This window comes from Cololabis saira, chromosome 5 (genome assembly GCF_033807715.1).
Source record: "Cololabis saira isolate AMF1-May2022 chromosome 5, fColSai1.1, whole genome shotgun sequence".
In the NCBI taxonomy this organism is placed as follows: domain Eukaryota; kingdom Metazoa; phylum Chordata; class Actinopteri; order Beloniformes; family Belonidae; genus Cololabis; species Cololabis saira.
Genome location: NC_084591.1, coordinates 41,656,273 through 41,677,380, shown reverse-complemented (window position 1 = coordinate 41,677,380; position 21,108 = coordinate 41,656,273). Strand labels below are relative to the sequence as shown.

At 40.2% G+C, this 21,108-nt stretch overlaps 1 protein-coding gene across 1 annotated transcript in view; it reads left to right on the top strand.

Moving 5' to 3' along the window:
* Positions 1-18,510, top strand: part of ces2b (carboxylesterase 2b) — a 31,580-nt gene extending 13,070 nt beyond the window's left edge. The window contains exons 15-29 of the mRNA XM_061722794.1: positions 3,159-3,706; positions 3,768-3,887; positions 4,875-4,953; positions 10,909-11,101; positions 11,188-11,329; positions 11,674-11,807; positions 11,885-12,038; positions 12,124-12,228; positions 12,324-12,422; positions 12,542-12,685; positions 12,804-12,881; positions 12,968-13,115; positions 13,211-13,360; positions 18,027-18,099; positions 18,174-18,510. Of these exons, the coding sequence (XP_061578778.1) occupies positions 3,159-3,706; positions 3,768-3,887; positions 4,875-4,953; positions 10,909-11,101; positions 11,188-11,329; positions 11,674-11,807; positions 11,885-12,038; positions 12,124-12,228; positions 12,324-12,422; positions 12,542-12,685; positions 12,804-12,881; positions 12,968-13,115; positions 13,211-13,360; positions 18,027-18,099; positions 18,174-18,360 (2,354 nt within the window). The 3' untranslated portion in view covers positions 18,361-18,510. The remainder of the gene's footprint in view (positions 1-3,158; positions 3,707-3,767; positions 3,888-4,874; positions 4,954-10,908; positions 11,102-11,187; positions 11,330-11,673; positions 11,808-11,884; positions 12,039-12,123; positions 12,229-12,323; positions 12,423-12,541; positions 12,686-12,803; positions 12,882-12,967; positions 13,116-13,210; positions 13,361-18,026; positions 18,100-18,173) is intronic.
* The last annotated feature ends 2,598 nt before the right edge of the window (positions 18,511-21,108 follow it).

Below are 21,108 nucleotides of genomic sequence, written 5' to 3'. Positions count from 1 at the left end.
AATCTTCATCGCCAAAAGGTGGCTGGGCCTTGACCCATGAAAATAATAACGCTGCCTAGTCCTGTGGATTAAGAATTCTGATCGGCGTCTGAGGATGGCATTGATTTCTTTTTTGATCACCTCACGCTGCAAGACTATCTGTTCTGAGTAATTAGCAGACAACGCGGATTCTAGTTTTGCAAGTTTGTTTTCCAATTCATGTAATTTAGAAATTTGCATCTTGCGCTGGTTGGAGGAAAACCATGTGGCATTACCCCTGATAAAACCTTTAATTGAGTCCCAAAGTATTCTAGGATCGTCGACTGAACCAACATTGAACTCCAAGAATTCCTTAAGTTTTTCTGTAAATTGTGCCCCAAACTCTTCTTGTCTTAACAGGGTCGTGTTAAGGCGCCATTTTGGTGCACGAGGGGAAGCGTTAATGAGCACCGATGAACAAAGCACACCTTTATGATCGGAGAGGGCCATGGGAAGCAGAGAAACACTGTGAATATTAGAGAAGAGTTTAGGGGACGCAAATATGTAGTCAATTCTTGAGCAAGATTTGTGTCGAGCAGAGAAAAAGGAGTAGTCTTTGATTGATGGATTAGTCGAACGCCACAGATCTGTGAGCCCCAAGCTGCTAGCCCACGTCTGTAAAGCTGTGGACGCTAGTTTCTGATCCCTTGTCTCGGATTTACTTGACCTGTCATTGGCTGCACTCCAAACAGCGTTAAAGTCTCCCCCCACCACTAACGAATAATCATTCAGTTCCAGCATACTATTTGTCAAGTTTTCGTAAAAGACCCTATCAAAACAGTTTGGCGCATACACCGATATGAAGGCAACTTTCCTGCTGCTAATTTCTGTCTTCACAATTGCCAGCCTGCCCTCCTTGTCAGAGCATGTGTCATGGATTTTAACTTTAAAGTTACGTCTGGCAACAACCGCCACACCCTTGGTCTTCGTACCAGACGAGGAGGAAGCTATCACATGATAATGTTTATCTGCCAGGCGTCTGACATCAGCAGCCAAGAGATGCGTCTCCTGTACCAATGCAACATCTATTCTCCTTCTGCGAAATAAACTCAAGGTGCTAATCCTCTTGTGAGGGCTATTCAGGCCGCCCGCGTTCCAGCTCAAAATATTAAGTTCAGGCATAATTTAGAATGAAGCCTCTATAGCGGATGCGGACAGAGACATGAAAACAGCCCCTGCGACCCTCTGAAATGATGAACCCAAGCAGATGTGAGTATAACTTAAAACAGTCAAGCCTCTCTCCCACCACACAAACAGAATGTGAACACAAAATCCACGATGTGAGCCGCTCCACATCAAAACAAATAGTGAAAAAATAAAATAAACGTTTAAACCCAACCCCCACCCAACCCACCCCCCGAAAGGGCCAGAAATATGCCCTAACTAACAAACCTTCCCTAATACTTGATTCCGTGACCATAGTCGGAAATAGGGCAGCAGTAGGGCAGCAGCAGCCAGCCCCTCCCCTCCCAGACTGTATCAATAACGAAAAACATGTCAAAGAAGTCATCCCTTCAATACTTAGAACTACATGCATGAACCGTGCACAAGGAGCTGCGTGTAAAAATGTACCGACCTATTTATGATGCATGAGATACAACACAATAGCCATAATTAAAACTATTAAAGTGTTGGCTACACCAAGGGCAAAACTGAGATCTACCCCCTGATGTGAGAAAATCTCTTGAGCGTGTAAAAACAGAAATGCCCCTCTGCTAAGGCTGCAATATACCATAAAACTAAAGATAAATCAAATCCAGCAGGAATTCTGTGGTGACAACGGTAACTTATAACACTCATGAAGATCAAAGTTGTTGACATTGCACATAACCATGACAGCAGTGACTGATATTATTAGAAGAGAGAGAAAGAGAAGAAAAAAAAAAAAAAAAAAAAAAAAAATCTATCCAGTCTTGAAGCTAAACAGTCACTTTAAGAAGTTCAAAATGTTGAGCATATACGTCGCCAACTTATAACTATGACAGCAGTGAGTGACATTTTAGAAAGAAAAAATTAATAAATCCATTAAAAAAAAAAAATAAATAAATAAATAAATCAATTAAAAAAAAAAAAAAAAAAAAAAAAATGTCCAGCCTTGAAGCTAAACAGTCCCTTCAAGAAAGTTCAAAATGCTGAGCATATACGACGCCAACTTATAACTATGACAGCAGTGACTGACACTTTAGAAAGAAAAAATAAATAAATAAATCAATTAAAAATAAATAAATAAATAAAATAAATTAAAATATTAGAACAACTCAGACTGTTAATAAGAGCAGTAGAAATAAAAAAGGGGGATTTTCGCCTTATAAAAGGGATTAAACCCGCATCTGGAGAAATCCAATCTTTAAACTAAACAGTCACTTTAAGAATGTTCAAAATGTTGAGCATATAGGTCGCCAACTTATAACTATGACAGCAGTGACTGACATTTTAGAAAGAAAAAAAAAATTAATTAATTAAAAAAAAAAAATAATAATAATAAATAAATAAATCACTCAATTTAAAATAAATAAATAAAATAAAATAAAAATAAATAAAAAATGTCCAGCCTTGAAGCTAAACAGTCCCTTCAAGAAAGTTCAAAATGCTGAGCATATACGTCGCCAACTTATAACTATGACAGCAGTGAGTGACATTTTAGAAAGAAAAAATTAATAAATCAATTAAAAAAATAAATAAATAAATAAATAAATCAATTAAAAAAAAAAAAAAAAAAAAAAAAAAAATGTCCAGCCTTGAAGCTAAACAGTCCCTTCAAGAAAGTTCAAAATGCTGAGCATATACGACGCCAACTTATAACTATGACAGCAGTGACTGACACTTTAGAAAGAAAAAATAAATAAATCAATCAATTAAAAATAAATAAAATAAATTAAAATATTAGAGCAACTCAGACTGTCAATAAGAGCAGTAGAAAAAAAAAAAATATATAAGAGGGATTAAACCCGCATCTGGAGAAATCCAGTCTTTAAACTAAACAGTCACTTTAAGAATGTTCAAAATGCAGAAATAAAGTCTTATATGCGAATTACCTTGTTCCACCACTAGAGCAAGTGCATAAAGTTAAATGGAATATGAAGCGTGAAAGAAAAAGAGATGTCCATTCACCGTGATCCGTTGCGGCATACATCGTTCAGGAATATTATCAGCTGATGAGTCCCACATCCATCCAGGCGATGTGACGGGGACGCTATGGATCCTCCGCCGCCGCCGCCTGCGCGGCGCCGGCCCGCGTGTGTCGGCTCACAGCCCCGCCAGCCAGAGCCCGAGGGGACCTCTCCTGCGTCGTTCTCGGCTGAGAGTTGAGGAAATCCTCCGCTTCTCTGGGGTTGTTGAAGACACGATAATCCGAACCATCCTTGACTTTGAGGGTCGCTGGATAGAGGAGGAAAAATTCAACCCCTCTCTCGCGCGCGGTGTCCATCGCCTGGGTGAAAGCCTGACGCCGCTTGACTGTGTGATTACTATAATCGGCGGCAAATCTCACTCTCCTGCCGTCAATGGTGACCGGGTCTTTCCTCGCCGCCCGGAGAATATCCTGCCGTGTCGTGTAGCGGAGTACGTTGAAGATGAGAGTGCGGGGCCGGTCTCCTGCAGGACGTCCATTGTATATGCGGTGGGCCCGCATGATCTCCGGTTGCCCAGGCTGAAGAGACGGGAACCACTTCGGGAGTGTGCGGTTCAGGTATTGCACGCCGTTCGATCCCTCGACACCCTCTTTCAAGCCGATGATGCGTATGTTGCAGCGTCTATTCCTGTCCTCCATGTCCGCCATCTTGAGTTCCAGTGCGCCCAGCGCCGCCTCGTGGTTTGCAACCGTCCTCGAGTTATCATTGACGGTGCTTTTCAGAGTCAAAAACGGGGAGGTTAGGGCAAGCGCGAAGAGTCTAAGCTGCCATCTTGTCTGGCCGGTCACGTGACCCCCCCCTCTCTTCTCCATTACCATTTTTATTTATTATAAATATCTCATAGCTATCATTTTTGTCCATCGTTCCTGTAGTTTCTTGTGCCGGCACCCTTTTTTCTCTTTTGTGCATGTTTGCAGGCTGGGGCCTCGGGAGCTGCGTTCTGGCCTGTGTTCCCGGGACCCCCCCCCCCCATCCCCGGTCATCCCGTTGCTGCTTCCACCTGCGTACGTGGATGTCTGCTGTTGCTGCTTCCGCCTGCCTGCACCCCCCCCCCCCCCTCTGGTCATCCCGCTGCTGCTTCCACCTGCCTGCTGTGTGCTGCTGACGTCCCTGACTCCCCCAGTCTGGCCTTCGGCAGGAGGGTCCCCCCTTATGAGCCTGGTCCTGGTCCAGGTTTCTTCCCTCCTAAAGGGGAGTTTTCTTGCCACTGTTTGGCTTAAGGCTTTTCTCCCACTAGGGGAGTTTTTACCTGCCATTGTTTATATAATAATTGCTCGGGGGTTTATGTTTATGTTTATGTTTATGTTTATGTTCATGTTCTGGATCTCTGGAAAGCGTCTAGAGACAACATCTGTTGTATGAGACGCTATATAAATAAAATTGAATTGAATTGAATTGAATTGAGAATCAGCACAATGTAGTTGAAATAATGAGACTGGTTTCAATGCACCTTCACCCGAGTTAGTCATGTTCACCTATAGACTATGTTGTTCGGTATATGACAGGCACACAGGTGAAAGGAGGAGGGTTTTACGATATAATGAAACCGCTGGTAACCATAAAGGTGAGATCATCGCTACTTGCTGCTTAAACAGAAGTAGTCATGTCATATGCTGTAGCAAACATGAACATACAGGTCTAGCGTTTCTCTGAAAAGTTCATAGGAGTGGCAAAGTGTTTCTACTTATGTCTAAAAGGTCCAGCAGTTGAGCAGTCCCCCTCCAGACGACCATGGAGATCCGTGTGAAGCAAACGTGCTTTCTAATGTTTGTTTCATCCCTCTGCGCTTCTGCAGATCTCCACGGTACGTACTCTTTTCTTTGCACATCCACTTTTTATAAATGCGCATTTCGACTTCAAAGGAGTCTAAATGTCTCGGTTTTCCTTTTTTTCGTGAGCAAAACGATTATGTCAGTCCTGTGTTTTATTGCATTTTCAAAGTGGATTTGGCCTATTTGTCAAACAATGTTGATATGACTGCACAACGAGCAATAAACAAAGCAATAAACAAAGTCAATCATTTGAAAATGTTGGTGATATAATAATGAATACTTTACCAACCCTACCATAACAGAAGTGAGCGAGTACAATGAACGGAAAATAAAAAGGTATTTGTGAGTCTGTATTCTTGGTTTCAGATGATTTAGTTGCACAATAAGTGGACAAGTCCTCCTGTGTACTTTTCATTCATGGTACGAGAATCAACGTACAAAACTGGAAATGTATGTGTTGAATGACATGACATTGATTTGTGGAGAGGGTGGATGATTTCACAATAGCGTGTTGAGATCAGCCTAGCTGCTTCTCACCGAGTATTTTGATCACATAGAGCCAGGACAAGATATTTGTTTTAGTAGTTTTATTTACGCAAAATCACCCGGCGTTATAGTTATACATAATGCATTCTGGAGGTCAAGCCTGCAACTCTCTGTCTGCCTCAGAAGTGATCTGATCTGGGGGCCGCAGACTATATTTAAACCTGCACCTTATCAGTTCAGACCCAGGCTGTTCCTTCTCCAAGGCCATCTTGTAGCCTGGTATTATTGCAATGTTTTTGTTGGACAGGAGAGTTTAATAAGTCATATGAGGACACGTGATGATATATGAACTAGAAATCCAATGAGCATATGGGAGGTATTACTCATTATTACCTTTCACCTGTATGCTCACTGTGGCCAAGGGTGACAGTGTGATACAATAACTCAGCCTTTATTTTACCTGGCAGAGACTAATGGGGGGAAAAGGCTATGATGGAAATCAGTTTTATTGTTTTCTTTTTCTTTAGGAAAATTTGTAAATAACAATCCAGTAGTGGCAATTCAAACAATCTTTTCAAAATAAAATATTAACACAAGAATAATGTCATATTTAGTTCAAACCAGCCATCTACCTCAGCACCACAAAATAATGAAAAGGTGAACAGATGTTGTCCCCTCTGTTTACTAAATAATCAACATTCTATGTTACAGAAATGATGATGTACTAAAACCGAAATAATAATGTATCTTTTAATCACTTTTTCTGTCCAACCAGTAGCCCAAACCTTTATTTTTAATGGTTAAGGAGTCTTGGGTGCTACTTTATAGTAAGACAACCCTCATAAAGGGTTTATGAACGTTTAGAAATAAGTTGTTGATTCTAGACTCTTTATAAAACACTAATAAGTAGTTGTAATCTGTTATAAAGAGCAGTAGTGACCCATACTTGCCACAGTTATCTTTAGGCTATAGTACCAAACCTTAGATCATTGCTTGAGTTATCTTTTTCCTAAGCCAGGATGGCCTGGATTGGCTTTCTACTAAGATAAAGGGGGACAGTTCGGATCATAAGTTGTCAAGCAGGACCACTATTGCTCTTTTTTATTTTAATATTTTATATCTACTTATTAGTGTTGTTTTTTGAAGGTTTTACAATCTAATAATCAACTATTTGTTTAAATGGTGTATAAATCCATTATAAGGGCAGTCTTATCATAAAGTGGTGTCCATATTTGTGGCAGAAAGGGTTTTGATCTCCATAGATCAGTGGTCCTCACTCCTGGTCCTCAAGAGCTTCTGTCCTGCATGTTTTTGATGTTTCCCTGCATCAACATACCTGATTCTAATTAGTGGTCATCACCAATGTTTCCTCCAGGTCTGCACAGTTCTGTTGGTGACACAGTCATCTGTATCAGGGTTTACTGGAGCAGGGAAACATCCAAAACATGCAGGACAGCAGCTCTCGAGGACCCGGGGCCTGTACTACGAAGCGGGATTTGGGGTTAGCGAGGTAACTTCAGGTTTAACCCTGGGTTTTCAGGACTACGACGGTGGTTCACTTCTTACCGGGAAACATCGCCATGGTAACTTATGCTGAACCGCTAACCTGCTCCGGAGCAGGTTATGTTCGAGATACAGATCGCCGGGTGTAAAAGCACCGCCCACTGACCAATCAGCTCTCTTGGAAAATGGCATGCCCTTTCGAAGAGAATCCAGTGGAGCTCTGTGCGCGGATCGTGAGAGGATCCCTCCGAAGAGAACGCGTATTCTGGGACCACCAAAACCCCTTTGCTTTCCCTGTATGAACGATCCAAAAAAAAAAAAAAAAAAAGGAAAAAAGGAAAAAAAGAAAAAAGAGGTGGAGGAGAAAATAAAAAATAAATCAATCAACCCTAACCTAATTAACCCTAACCCTAATAAAACAAATCATCACCCAAAATCCGATGTACAGTCAATCCAAAACTAATACCAATTAAATAAAGAAATCAAGAAGAAATCAAAAAGAAGATGCATTTGTAAGGGGATAGCAAAAAAAGGGATTTTCAATTTCGTCCCTCGAACATTCTGAGAAGTCACTTTAAAATACTAAATACCCCCCTCCAGAAAAAATAAAAAATTAAATAAAATAAATAAAAAAACCCAATTCTTTGGTACAGCATCAGCACAAGTTATCGGTCAACAACAATAGTTATAGAACCAATATATACAGGACTGTCTCAGAAAATTAGAATATTGTGATTTTCTGTAATGCAAACACAAAAACAAAAAAATGTCATACATTCTGGATTCATTACAAATCAACTGAAATATTGCAAGCCGTTTATTATTTTAATATTGCTGATCATGGTTTACAGTTTAAGATTAAGATTCCCAGAATATTCAAATATATGTTTATATCCCTATGAATTTACGCATTTATACAGTCAGCGATCTTTTGCCAGCTGTCTTTCCTGCATTTTGCAGCTGCAACTGTGTTGCTTTTTGCCTGTATTATATGCCTATACTCATCATATTTCCGTAAAATTATTGTTTGCTCTTCGCTACTGAAATAAGCGGCTCTGACAGCGGACTTCTCCATGCTTGCGATTGGTCATGCGCTGAAAACACTGCCCCTTTTATGTGCACGCGCTCATATCCAGATTGGAGAAACCTGGGTTGATATACCGAGTTGATAACCACTGTCGTGTGACCGCTTAGCGTGATTGCAATTGTCCCGCTTAGTGAATCTGGATAAGGAAAAGATATCCTGGATATGTTGAACTTGCTTCGTAGTACAGGCCCCCGGAGTGAGGACCACTGCCATAGATGGATTGATTTCACATCCAAGACAATTGTACGTTGGAGTAAGTTTTACATACGCCATCAGGTTAAATTAAATAAAGTCACAACTTTTTGCATAATAATGTAACAACTCCAGACCTGCGCTGGCCAGGGATCAGGAGTGGGTGAATCACCTGAACAGGTTTTTCAACAAGTTTGAACAACCAACCCCTGCCCCCACCCACCCAGACCTGCTGCAACTTCCCCCGACTGGAGCCCCTGCTGCTCCAAGGACTCACACCTCAACCCCGACCCCTGCTACTCCCCCTCCACAACCCCCCAGCCAACTCCCTATTCCACCGAACCCACCAACCCCCCCCCCCCTGCAACCCCGCCCAGCCCCCTCACCAACCCCCGCCCAGCATGGTGCATGCAGGTGGAGAGAGGACTGGCCAGGCTCAAGGTGAAGAAGGCGACAGGTCCAGATGGCATCACCTCCAGGCTGCTCAAATCCTGCTCTAGGCAACTGTGCAGGATTGTGGAGCACATCTCCAACCTTAGCCTGAGGCTGCACAAGGTACCACAGCTGTGGAAGAGTCCTGCGTGGTACTGGTGCCCAATTCATCTCGCCCCAGCGACTTCAAGCCGGTGGCCCTGACAGCGCACCTGGCAAAGACCCTGGAGAGGCTGGTCCTCCACCACCTGCCCCCCTGGTGAGCTGCTCCACCCACCCACTGCAGTTCGCCTACCAGCCGAGCATCAGGGTTGAGGACGCCGTCATCTTCCTCATGCAGAGGTCCCTGGCCCACCCAGAGCGGGCTGGAAGCACTGTGAGGATCATGTTTTATGATTTCTCCAGTGCCTTAAACACCATCCAGCCAGAGCTGCTGAGGGACAAACTGCACCATGCTGGACTCTGCCACTCGCTGACATCATGGGTCCTGGACCTCCTCACAAACAGACCACAGTTTGTAAGGACAGGAGGCCGTGTGTCGGACACGGTGGTCTGCAGCACAGGAGCTCCACAGGGGACCGTCCTGGCTCCCCTCCTCTTCACCCACCACAAAACAAACTGCCACCTACAGAAGTTCTCGGATGACTCAAGCCATCGACGGTCTCATCAACAACGGACACGAGAGGGAGTACCGGGAACTGAACCACAGATTTGTGGACTGGTGCCAGCGGAACCGCCTCCAGATAAATGCTGGAAAAACGAAGGAGCTGGTAGCGGACCTCTGCCGGCGCAAAGTCCCCCCCTCGCCGGTGAACATCCAGGGAATGGACATAGAGATAGTGGGCTCTTACAAGTACCTGGGTGTTCACCTGAACAAAAAACTGGACCGGACTGTAAACACTCAGGCACTCTATAAGAAAGGCCAAAGCAGACTCCACCTGCTGCGCAGACTGAGGTCCTTTGGAGTGAGGGACGGCCTCCTGACGACCTTCTATGACTCTGTGGTGGCGTCGACCATCTTTGATGGTGTGGTCAGCAGCATCACTGCAGCAGAGAGGAAGAGACTGGACAAAGTGGTGAGGAAAACCGGCTCTGTCCGGGGCTGCAGTCTCCTTCCTGTGGAGGTGGTGGGGGAGAGGAGGATGGTGGATAAACTGTCATCCATCATGGACAATGTCTCCCACCCCCTTCATGAGACTGTCAGAGCCCTGGAGAGCTCCATCAGCGACCGGCTTCGTCACCCGCGATGCGTCACTGAGAGGCATCGCAGGTCCTTCCTCCCCGCTGCCATCAGACTCTACAACTAGGCCTGCTCTCAGTAGCTAACATACAATAAATAACATGTGCAATAACGGACAATAACACGTTCAATAACAATAACAAGATGTGCAATACCATATGTGTAACATCTGTCTGTCTACCTCACACACATTCTACCTGCTTTTTTTGCACTGTTTCTTTTTTCTTACGCACTTCTCTTATTTCCATTGCAATGTACTGTATATACCATCTATATTTGGTAATTATATGTATTTTTTACACTTTACTTTTTTTTACCCCTCCCCTGCATGTGTGTGTTACGTGTACTGCTGCTGAACAAAGTGAGTTTCCCCATTGAGGGAGAAATAAAGGATTATCTTATCTTATCTTATAAGGGACTTTCTCCAGCCTGCAGCCTGTCGTGTTTTGAACCACGGTGTAAATATGTTTATTTATTCTGCAAAGTTAGATATTTTAACATCGGAGCCAGTTGGAAATTGACTCACTTATGGAGCCATAAGTAAGAGAATCAGTCGAGGAAATGCATTTAAAAAAAACAACTTCCAGGTTGGTCTCAATACGGATGTTAGATTCTTGATGCTTGGTTCTGGCTGCCAGGCTTGTTCATTTCACCCATTTAGCCATTTCTGAAAAAAACGGAGGTTGGGCCAGAATCAGCCTCGGTCAAGACAGTGTTTCCAGTAGGTCGGAAAATGGATTTAAAATACACTCCATCATGGCATCCCCCATGGGTCAAAAACCACACTTCAAGTCCACTCTTCAGAAATCTACTGGGGATGTCATGGAGGGTTTGTCCAGTTGGCTTTATACAGTCTATGGCTCCATCTGATTATAAACAAGCACAAAGCCTGACCTGTCAGCTGCATTCACATTTCCTTTACTTAATTGTATTGAACAACTTGTAGACAATACATGGTACAAGGGTGGTTTTCTTTATTGGGAAATAAGATTTCAAAACTGTGAAGTGTTGTATTACTTCTCTAATTGACAACTATTACCCTAACAGCACCGCAAGTCCACACTAAGCTTGGGAGCCTGAGAGGAGAGTATGTCAGCGTAAAAGGCAAGGAGACCGGGGTCCACGCCTACCTGGGCATCCCGTTTGCCAAGCCTCCCCTGGGCCCCTCCCTTAGACTGACTGCACCTCAGCCTGCAGAAGGATGGGAAGGAGTGAGAGATGCCACCAAGCAGCCACCCATGTAAGGCACATGCACTTACTTCTGGTACACCACAGTTGGAGGAATTTTGTTTAAAACCTGCTGATTATAAATGTCTCTCTTCACAGATGCATTCAAAGTAGAGAGATTTTATTGGATTTAGCTGAAAAAATTGGTGAGTCGTTGATGGAGCTCCCAGACACTTCAGAAGACTGTCTTTACCTCAACATTTACACTCCTGCGGGCAAAGCTCCTGACGCCAAGCTCCCTGTAAGAACCCTTCCTGCAAGTTTGTGTTTATTTATTTTCAGAAAGGTTTGGTAGTTTTATAGCATGATGGTCATATTTATCAGGCTACTCATTTTAAAACACAAGCTGATGGGTTTTGACTTTTTTTTTAAAACATAAAAAACAAAAGCAATAAGGCATTACATTATAACCAGATTCATTTTTTTTTTTTTTTGATTTTTGAAAGCAAAATTATAATTTTCAAAGTATCAGGAACACAAAGTCAGTATTTTGATACGAGATAGTTTAACTTCTTAACTGATTCTGACTTATTTTTCTAGTTTTTTCAGAGGCTGAGAAAGAAACTTTTCATTGCTTTTTTTCAGGTCATGGTGTGGATCCATGGTGGTGGCTTTGCTTCGGGGTCTGCTTCAATGTATGATGGCTCTGCCATGGCTGCCTACCAGGATGTAGTTGTGGTTCTGATCCAGTACAGATTGGGCATTTTGGGCTTCTTCAGGTAATATGTGTTACTGAGCAGTTGGAACATAGTTTGGTTAAACAATAACTGAAATGTCTACTACATGATCTGTGCAGTACTGGAGATGAGCACGTCTCTGGGAACTTTGGCCTGCTGGACCAGATTGAAGCTCTGAGGTGGATCAAAGAGCACATTCACAACTTTGGAGGAGACCCAGATTTAGTAACTATATTTGGGGAGTCTGCTGGCGGATCTAGTGTATCCCTTCTGGTAAGATCAGAGCTGGTGAAAGTTGTTATACTGCCAAACTTTCAGCAAAATGAATTTTAAATGCTGTCCTTATTTGGATCAACAGCTTCTCTCACCATTATCTGATGGTCTATTCCACCGTGGTATTGCTGAGAGTGGTACTGCTGCAATAACACCGCTTGTGGGAGGTGATCCTGTACCAGTGATGCAGGTGTGCTATCTCTGCTTATGTATAGGCTTTATTTGGTGTATAGTAAAGACAATATGAGTTTTTAAATGTATAAATTGTGTTGCTTGTATTCTCAGATGGTTGCAAATGCATCAGGCTGCAGCCTTGAAAGCACAGAGAAGATTGGTAAATGCATGAGAAGCCTGGATATTGATACCATAAAGACATTTACAAGTGTGAGATGCTGTTCAGAATTGATATTTGTTGTTTTCTGCAACATGTCAATTATGTAGCCGTTTACATTTATTGTTGATACTGTATTCAGTTTTGTTTGTACTTGTTTTCTTTTGTCAAGGATCCTAGTGTGAGAACCATTGTAACTATTGATGGACACTTCTTGAGAAAACCTGTACGTGAGCTGTTCGATAAACACGAGCTCCTCACTGTGCCATTCATGACAGGCATCAATAATCACGAAGGAGGATGGTTGATTCCTAGTGTAAGTGCTGTTTGTAAATGTTTCCTTTCTTAATTTTAAATGTGGGAAACCAGAGCTTTATTTCAATACTGTGCATATCTGCTGACATGCTGAATAAAGTTGGGTTTTCTTCCATCAGTATTTTGCTCCTCCAAACTGGACTGAAGGAATGGACCGGGAACATTTTATGAACTTTATATTCATGTTCTACCCTGATGTAAGACACGGATGTCCTGATATTCCAGTGTTTGTGCTTTTGTTTGTTTGGCCTGATCAGCCTTTTATATTTCTCATTCTGTATAGCCCAAAGATGCATTAACCAGAGATTTGATTGCAAATGAATATATTGGAACTGGAGAAGACAGAGTGAGAATCAGAGATGGATTCACTGAGATGATTGGAGATATGTTGTTTAACATTCCAGCCATTGAAGTTGCAAATGCTCACAGAGGTATTTTTTTTAACAATATTATCCAAACAAATAGTCACTGTTTTAATATTTTAATTGTTCTGAAAAAAACATGACATTCATTTGACTGATACCAGATGCAGGCGCCCCTGTGTACTTGTACGAGTACCAGTATCCTCCCCAAGCTCTGCAGAAAAAAAGACCAAGCTTTGTTAGAAGTGACCATGGCGATGAGATCTTTACGGTGCTGGGATGGTGTTTCACGACTTCCCATGTGACATTTTCTGGTAAGTGTAGTTTACATACATTTGATATATGATTTGATACATTTGGTATACATTTGAAAGCCGTTACTCGAGGGGAAATTATTTGTTTTTCATCCTGGAAAAAAAAGGAAAGAGAGAGAAAAGTTGAATATCTTGAACTTAAGATAAAGGAATTAGAAAAAAATCATAAAGCAACAGGGGGTGCCTCTATCATGGTAGAATTAAAGAAAACAAGAAAAGAACTAGATGATCTGTTAACTGAGAGAGTAGAACGAGCTCTGACTTTCACTAAACAAAAATATTACGATGGAGGCGTAAAATCACTAAAGATACTTTCTTACAAATTGAAAAAACAGCAGACAAAATCTAATATTGTCTTTATTAAGAATAAAGTTACAAATAAGAAGCTAACAAGTAAACAGGAGATTGTAGAAGAATTCGCTGAGTATTACAAACAATTATATAGTTCAGACAAGGGAGAAACTCAGTATCAGTCGAGAGATTATCTGCAAGGCTTGAATCTTCCACAAGTGACAGATTTACAGAATCAAAGCCTCACTGCACCAATTACTGTGGAAGAGATATCCAAAGTTATCCAGAGATTAAAGTTAGACAAGAGCCCAGGCAGCGATGGCTTTACTGGAGAATTTTATAAAATATTCAAAACCCAACTTACTCCTATCTTGCATAAAACATTTAACTGGGCACTTACACAGGGAATATGGGCAGATACATGGTGTAACTCTATAATAACAATTATACACAAGGAAGGTAAGGACCCATCACAATGTGAAGGATACAGACCTATAACTTTATTAAATGTGGACCAAAAGTTGCTAAGCAGTATCATAGCCGACAGATTAGCTAAAATTGTACCTGATATTATAAATTTAGACCAGACAGGGTTTATTATAAATAGACAATTATCAGATAATGTTAGACGTACATTGAATATAATAGAACAAGTACATAAAAATGAAAGGCAGGCACTCATACTCACCTTAGATGCAGAAAAAGCATTTGATAGAGTGGCATGGCCTTTTATTTTTGAGACCTGTCAAAGCTTTGGTTTTAGTGATACTTTTATTTCTTGGTTACAGACTATGTATGGAATCTCAAAAGCACAAGTCAGAGGTAATGGAACACTATCAAGCTCCTTCGAACTTAGAAGAGGTACGAGACAGGGAGACCCTCTCTCACCACTCATTTTTGCCTTATGTATTGAACCACTAGCTGTTAGTATCAGGAGGAATGAGGAAATACAAGGGGTAGAAATTGCAGGTACACACCATAAATTAGCATTGTATGCTGACAACATTATTTTATACTTAACTAAATTAGAAAGAACTCTGTGAATGTGAATCGATTAGCTTAGGAGAACCCATTCCTATAGAGTTAAAAAATGGATTCCCATGGAAATGGGATAGAGAGAAAATTAAATATTTAGGAATAGAAATACCTAAGAATATATAACAATTATATAAGTGTAACTATGATAAACTTGAAATAAGAATCAAACAGGATCTAAATACCGGTAGATGGAGTTTAGTCCCTTTGTCGTTATTTGGAAAGATTGATACTATCAGGATGAATATACTTCCTAGATTTTTATTCCTATTTAAGTCATTACCCCTATATGTTAGTCCAGCTACGTTTAGATGTTGGGATCGAATGTTAATTAAATTTATATGGAACAGTAAAAAGCCCAGGGTTAAAATGAAAACACTTAAATTGGCCAAAAGATTTGGGGGGCTGGCTCTCCCAAATTTGCAGAATTATTTTTATGCAGCCCAAATACAGGCATTACAAACATTACTAAACGATGATATAAAAGCAGAATGGAGGTCTATAGAACTGTTTCAAAGTAGAGAGATGGGGAAACTTCTTCCATTCTAAGCAAAAACAAACAAACAAACAAAAAATAGATAATAAATGGTTTCAAAATGCACTTACTGCTTGGAATAAAGTAAGGAGAGATCTAAAGATTCAAAATGAACTGTTACTATTGAGAGAAATAAGTAAAGATCCTGACTTTAAACCGAACAAGGAAGTGGGTATATTTAAAATTTGGAGCAAAAAAGGATTGAGTATATTCGGACAGTTAATAGATAAAAAAGGTATTGTGGAATTTACATTATTACAATAAGAATATGGTCTGCCATCCTCCCATTTCTTTGGTTATTTACAAGTTAGAAGTTATCTGGAAAACAGTGATATACAGAAGAAAACAATTAGAGACTTTCATCCTTTGATTCAATTTTTAGTTAAGAACTATAAATGTGTGAATGTTAAACATCATATATCGGTATTATATAATATCTTAGAAAGTGATGACAAACCAGAAGAACTGAGACAAAAAATAAGTTGGCAAGAAGAACTCGATCTTATTATATCTGAACCCGATTGGGAAGATATAAGTTTATCCTCACATAAAACAACTGCATCTCTGTTCTGGCGAGAATATGCATGGAAGATTCAGATGAGATATTTTCTAACACCTGTCCAACAAGCTAAATTCCAGCAATCAGTAACATCAAAATGTTGGCAGGATCGTGGTGAAAACCATGCTAATTACAGTCACATCTTCTGGTCCTGTCCTATTCTGAAAATGTATTGGTCAAGTATTGGTAAAGAAATCTGTTGTATTTTGAAATTGGACTTAAAGCAGCACAACGTAACTTTCAGCTTTTCTGAGTTTGGCGGCATCTTGTGGACAAAATCGGTAGTGTTTTACCAGAAAGAACACTACGTTTCCCATGAGCACCAGCGCGTACTGCCGGAAAACTCCTGTCCCGTCGCTGCATTTGTTTTGATGAGAGAACACGGGACGCTTTTGTTTCACCAAGTGAACAGAAGGAACGCAAAAAAAAAGATGTTAAACTGCTGGAAAGGAACTGGAATTTACCGGGATACCTTAAACAAGGAAGCCAGGGAGCGGTATATGGAGAAAATAATGATTATTAACGGTCTGGATCCATATCCCTACTGAAGACCCATGTGTTTCAATAAATTTGTATAATAGTACAACATACAGTACATGTTTTGTATCCCTCTTACTTCTCTTTTCTTTTTTTTTGACGGTTATATTATGATGAAGAGGCTCCGACGCGTGAGCAATATTTTTTTTTTCCCCGTGAGATTATTTTTTTCCTCTGCAGCTACAAATAAGAGTTAATATTTTTTCCTCAACAAACTAGTTTTATCTGAAGATTGGGGTTAATTGCACCGCAGAGAGCTGGCCAGCAACTGCGTTTAGCTGGCGAAGTGGGGAATAAAATCTGTGTTTTGATCCGACCCGGTCTGCGTGAGTGTTTGTGGCTTAAGGCTGATTTATGGTCCTGCGTTAAATCGACGCAGAGCCTACGGCGTAGGGTACGCGGCGACACGCACCGTACGTTGCGTGTCGCCACGTACCCTACGCCGTAGGTCTGCGTCGATTTAACGCAGAACCATAAATCAGGCTTTACTGTGTGTTTGGTCGTTACAGCCGCGATCCAAAGCGAGCCGACGACTCTTTCACTCTTTTACTCTGTTATATCAGATACTTGGCCTGCGTGGTTCTGCCTCCGAGCAGGAAACCGGTGAAAAGTTAAACCATTAGGATCTTTTCCCCACGTCTGTTGCGTGGAGCTGCTGCTGCAGCAACGCAGCAAAGTTACGTAGTGTCGCTTTAAATATCGATTATGAGTTTGCTTTGTTAGGAAAAATGCCAAAAGAGATAGTTAAAACTGAGGATAAGTACCTTATAAGAATTTTAAGAATAACAGCTCTTAAACTCATAACAAAAAACTGGCTTCAGAAATCAAGTCCAGTTTTAGAGAAATGGCGAGACTTAATGGAACAAGTAAAAGAAATGGAGCAGTTAACATGTAAAATCAGAGGAAATCTTGGGATGAGACACATGCTGTGGGCTAAATGGGAGAGCTATATAAAAAATGGGGGTGAAATGCTAAGATAGCATAAGACATGAAGAGAACTAAATGCACCTAAAAGCTTAATACTGAGGCGGTCAATGGATTATTTGACAGATATGGAGGAGTATAATAATAATAATAATAATAATAATAATAATAATAATAATAATAATAATAATAATAATAATATGGAGGAGTTAACAACTGAACTTAATGCACTTAATGTTTTGTTTTTTGTTTTTTTTAATTTAACTTTTTTTTTTTTATTTTATTTTTTTATTATTATCTTTTTATCTGTGGAGGTATTGTCATGTACTTGTTTGTTTACTTGCTCTCATGGTGCGTCTCTGTCCCTCTAGTTGTATTGTGTTTATGAAATAAGAATGGAAATAAGGATTTGTGAAAATAGGAATTTTGGCTAATACATAAAAGATAGTGAAGTGTAAGGGATGTATAGGGGAGGGAGGTAACAGGGGGGTTAGAAGGTATTTAAAGGCATGTTAGGCATCTCTTTGCTTTGTTTGTGTTTGTTGTTTAGATATGTCCTTTTAATATATTTTTTTTTTCTTCGTGTATATGTTGAGGTTGGTGTCTGTCTTATGTCTATATATGTATATTAGTTGTTGTTTTTTTTGTTGTTATACTGAACGTCACTATGGTGTGGCACATAGAAAAATAAAGTATAAAAAAAAAAAGTGTAGTTTACAAACCTTCAATTATTTGGTTTGTTAACTTGTAATCTTGAATGTTTCAACCATTCATTGACATTTTAGATGGATGCTCTGAAGAGGAGGAAAAGTTCAGCAGAACCATGATGAGCTACTGGGGCAACTTTGCTCGTACTGGGTAAGAATTACTGCTTCTAAGTTATAATTTGGACAAGAAAAATAAGTCTTTAATAATAATGTTTGTTTGTGTAGGTCTCCCAATGGGGATGGACTTGTACACTGGCCAAAGTATGGGACAGAGGAAGAATACCAGATCATTGATTTGAAGGAGCAGGTAACAGGTCGGCACCTGAAGAAAGACAAGTTTGTATTTTTGACTCAGATCCTCCCTGAAAAGATCAAACAACATGAAGAGAGCGCGGAGCGCAGCGAGTTGTAGAGATGTAGAGCAGCCACATCTTACCATGGCCCTGAAATGAATGAGCTCTGAAAAAGATTATCTTACATGAGTCTCTAACACTTGCATCTGAATGTAAAACACACTCAAACTCTTGTAAATAAATAAATAAAAATTGATGTGATAAAAGGACTCTTTTAATTGTTCAATTATTTTATTTTAATTATTATTATTAATGTTGTTGTTATTATTATTACTTTCTGAGAAGAGCCCTTAAGCTGAAAAGCTCCCTGAAGTCTGATCTGAGCAGTTCAAACATACATTTTCCATAAAATCTGGCATATGCGATTGATAATAGTGCAATACAACACATTTCAAAATAAGTTATTCAAATATATAATTTTACAGCTATAGATAACAAAAAAGAAGATAATTTTAAATAAAATATATGACAAAAACACAAATGCTTAACAGTGTTTTTTCCAGTGCAACGTTTGAGGGCCAGAAACAGAAATGTCAGTTCCAGCCTAAAAACCAAGCACTAGTCCTACTTTTGACAAAAATAAGTCATAAAGGACAAAGATGAGACAGTACATTCGTGAGACATTCAAGCCTAGTGAACAGCGTGGGAATTAAGGCTTGTGAAACTCAAGTGTTATGCCAAGAGTCTACTTTTATATTCTGAATTGAGGTTTTATGAGCATTGACAAGTGTCATTGTGCAGTTTGTGTATGTAACAGAACCCAGTTACCTCAAAATCAGAATCATGTTATTTGGCCAAGTCAGGTCAAACAAGACAGGGAATTTGACTCGGTTATTTTCACTCACTGTACAGTAAATAGACAAATGACAGCTCTTATTAACATATATACCTTTTTTTTTAAGTGAAAGGTACAGAAGTACTGTATGGGGTAGACATGGTTATTGAAAGGTGCATTGTTACAGCATATGATTTTGGTTATTATGGCACAGTGCTTGATTACTCTGAGACTCTGAGTGATGAGAGTTCATCAGAGCAACAACTTGGAGGAAGAAACTGTCTCTGAGTCTGGAGGTTTTAGCGTACATTGCTCTGTAGCTCCGTCCAGAGGGGAGGAGTTCAAACAGACTGTGTCCTGGGTGTGAGGGGTCTGCAGAGATGTTACCTGCCCATTTCCTTTTTTTTCTTTTTCTTAAGGTTTCCTTTTCAGCAGCAGTAAGGCAAGGCCAGTTTATTTGTATAGTGCATTTCCTTGTACAAGACAATTCAAAGTATAACATAAACATAACATAAACATATTTTTTAAAACTATATTAAAAAGTAAAAGAGTTTAAAAGCAGAAATGAAAGACAGACAGACACAAGTTAAAATAATTAAACAAATGAGATGCTAGAACTAAAGGTTGTAGTGTTTCATGGTCGATTACTGAAATGTCAGTAAATAAAAAAAAATTGACTTAAAGCAATTGAGTTTCAGCAGCCCTGGTGCATTCTGGGAGTTTGTCCCACAGGTGAGGAGCATAAAAGATGACCTCTGATTGGTTGTTTCTCTGGGTACAGAAAGTAGGCGTGGCCCTGAAGACCTGAGGGTTCTGGTTGGTTCATAATGTATTTTTGTATCAGAGATGTATTTTAGTCCGAGACCATTCAGAGATTTATAAACCAGCAGCAGGTTTTTAAATCTGCTGCCCCACGGCTCCTCCTGCAGCCGAGCACCAGCACAATGTAGTTGAAATAAAGAGACTGGTTGAAATCAGTGCTGTTACCAGGATCCCAGGTGTGGGTATTAGTCTTACCCGGGGGGGCAAAAAAATAAATAAAAATGGCAATGCTAAACTAGCGCAAAATCCAGCGTAGGCCTACTGCACCTTAAAAAATGTTTTGTTTTCTCCTCTCTCAATTAAATCCATAACTGAACATATGAACATGCAGGCGATAACATTTTTTGGTTTACCGGTAGTTTAGTTTTTTTCTAAGTGATAGAGGAGGTAAAGACACAATCAAAAGTAGACCTTAGAACACATTCATAACTAAACAAACAGTATGAACATGCAGGTAATAATGTTTTTTTTTTTGTCTTTTTCTAAGGTGATAGAGGAGGTAACGACACAAAGGTAGAACTTAGAACACAATGAGATGTGCGGGTAATAAAGCAACAGGTTAGGTTACAGGGTATATCCTTATTATCCCAGATACCATCTAGAGGACAAGTCTGCGGCTGCTCTTGGCAAATTCTGTCACAAATCTATTCATGTCAAGATTCCTTGTAATCTCTTTCTCATGGGCCAAAATGACTAAATCTCTCTTCCGTGAATGCAGCATTGTTCTGCGGAGAGGAGTGAAGCCGGTTAATGTTGAAAAAGAGATTTCACATGCAGCTGAAGACACACCAATCACTAGTGCAGTGACATACAGTCTGTGCAAGATGGGACATGTATCTTTGTACTGCTGAATGCAAGCTTCAGAGAGGTTCACATCAGTTGGCAGTTTATCCATTAACATTGGTCTTGCAACCACAATTTCATTTTGCAGGCTCATGCTACTTTGCTCTGTGCGTGTGTCATGGTTATAATCAGTACTCAAGTTGTAAAAAAAAATCAGGGGGATGGTGGATTTTATCATATGGGGACAGATAATTTGTGCTGATTACAAATAATATAATACATTACAAATAATAGCACTGACCAAAACACCTGCAGAAATACAGGAATGACATAGCAGCAGTTAAATGCAGCCTTCTGTAAGCTTTAAATATCCACTGGGCTTACATCAAATACATCAAAACACAACAATAAAAAACTGTTTTCTGAA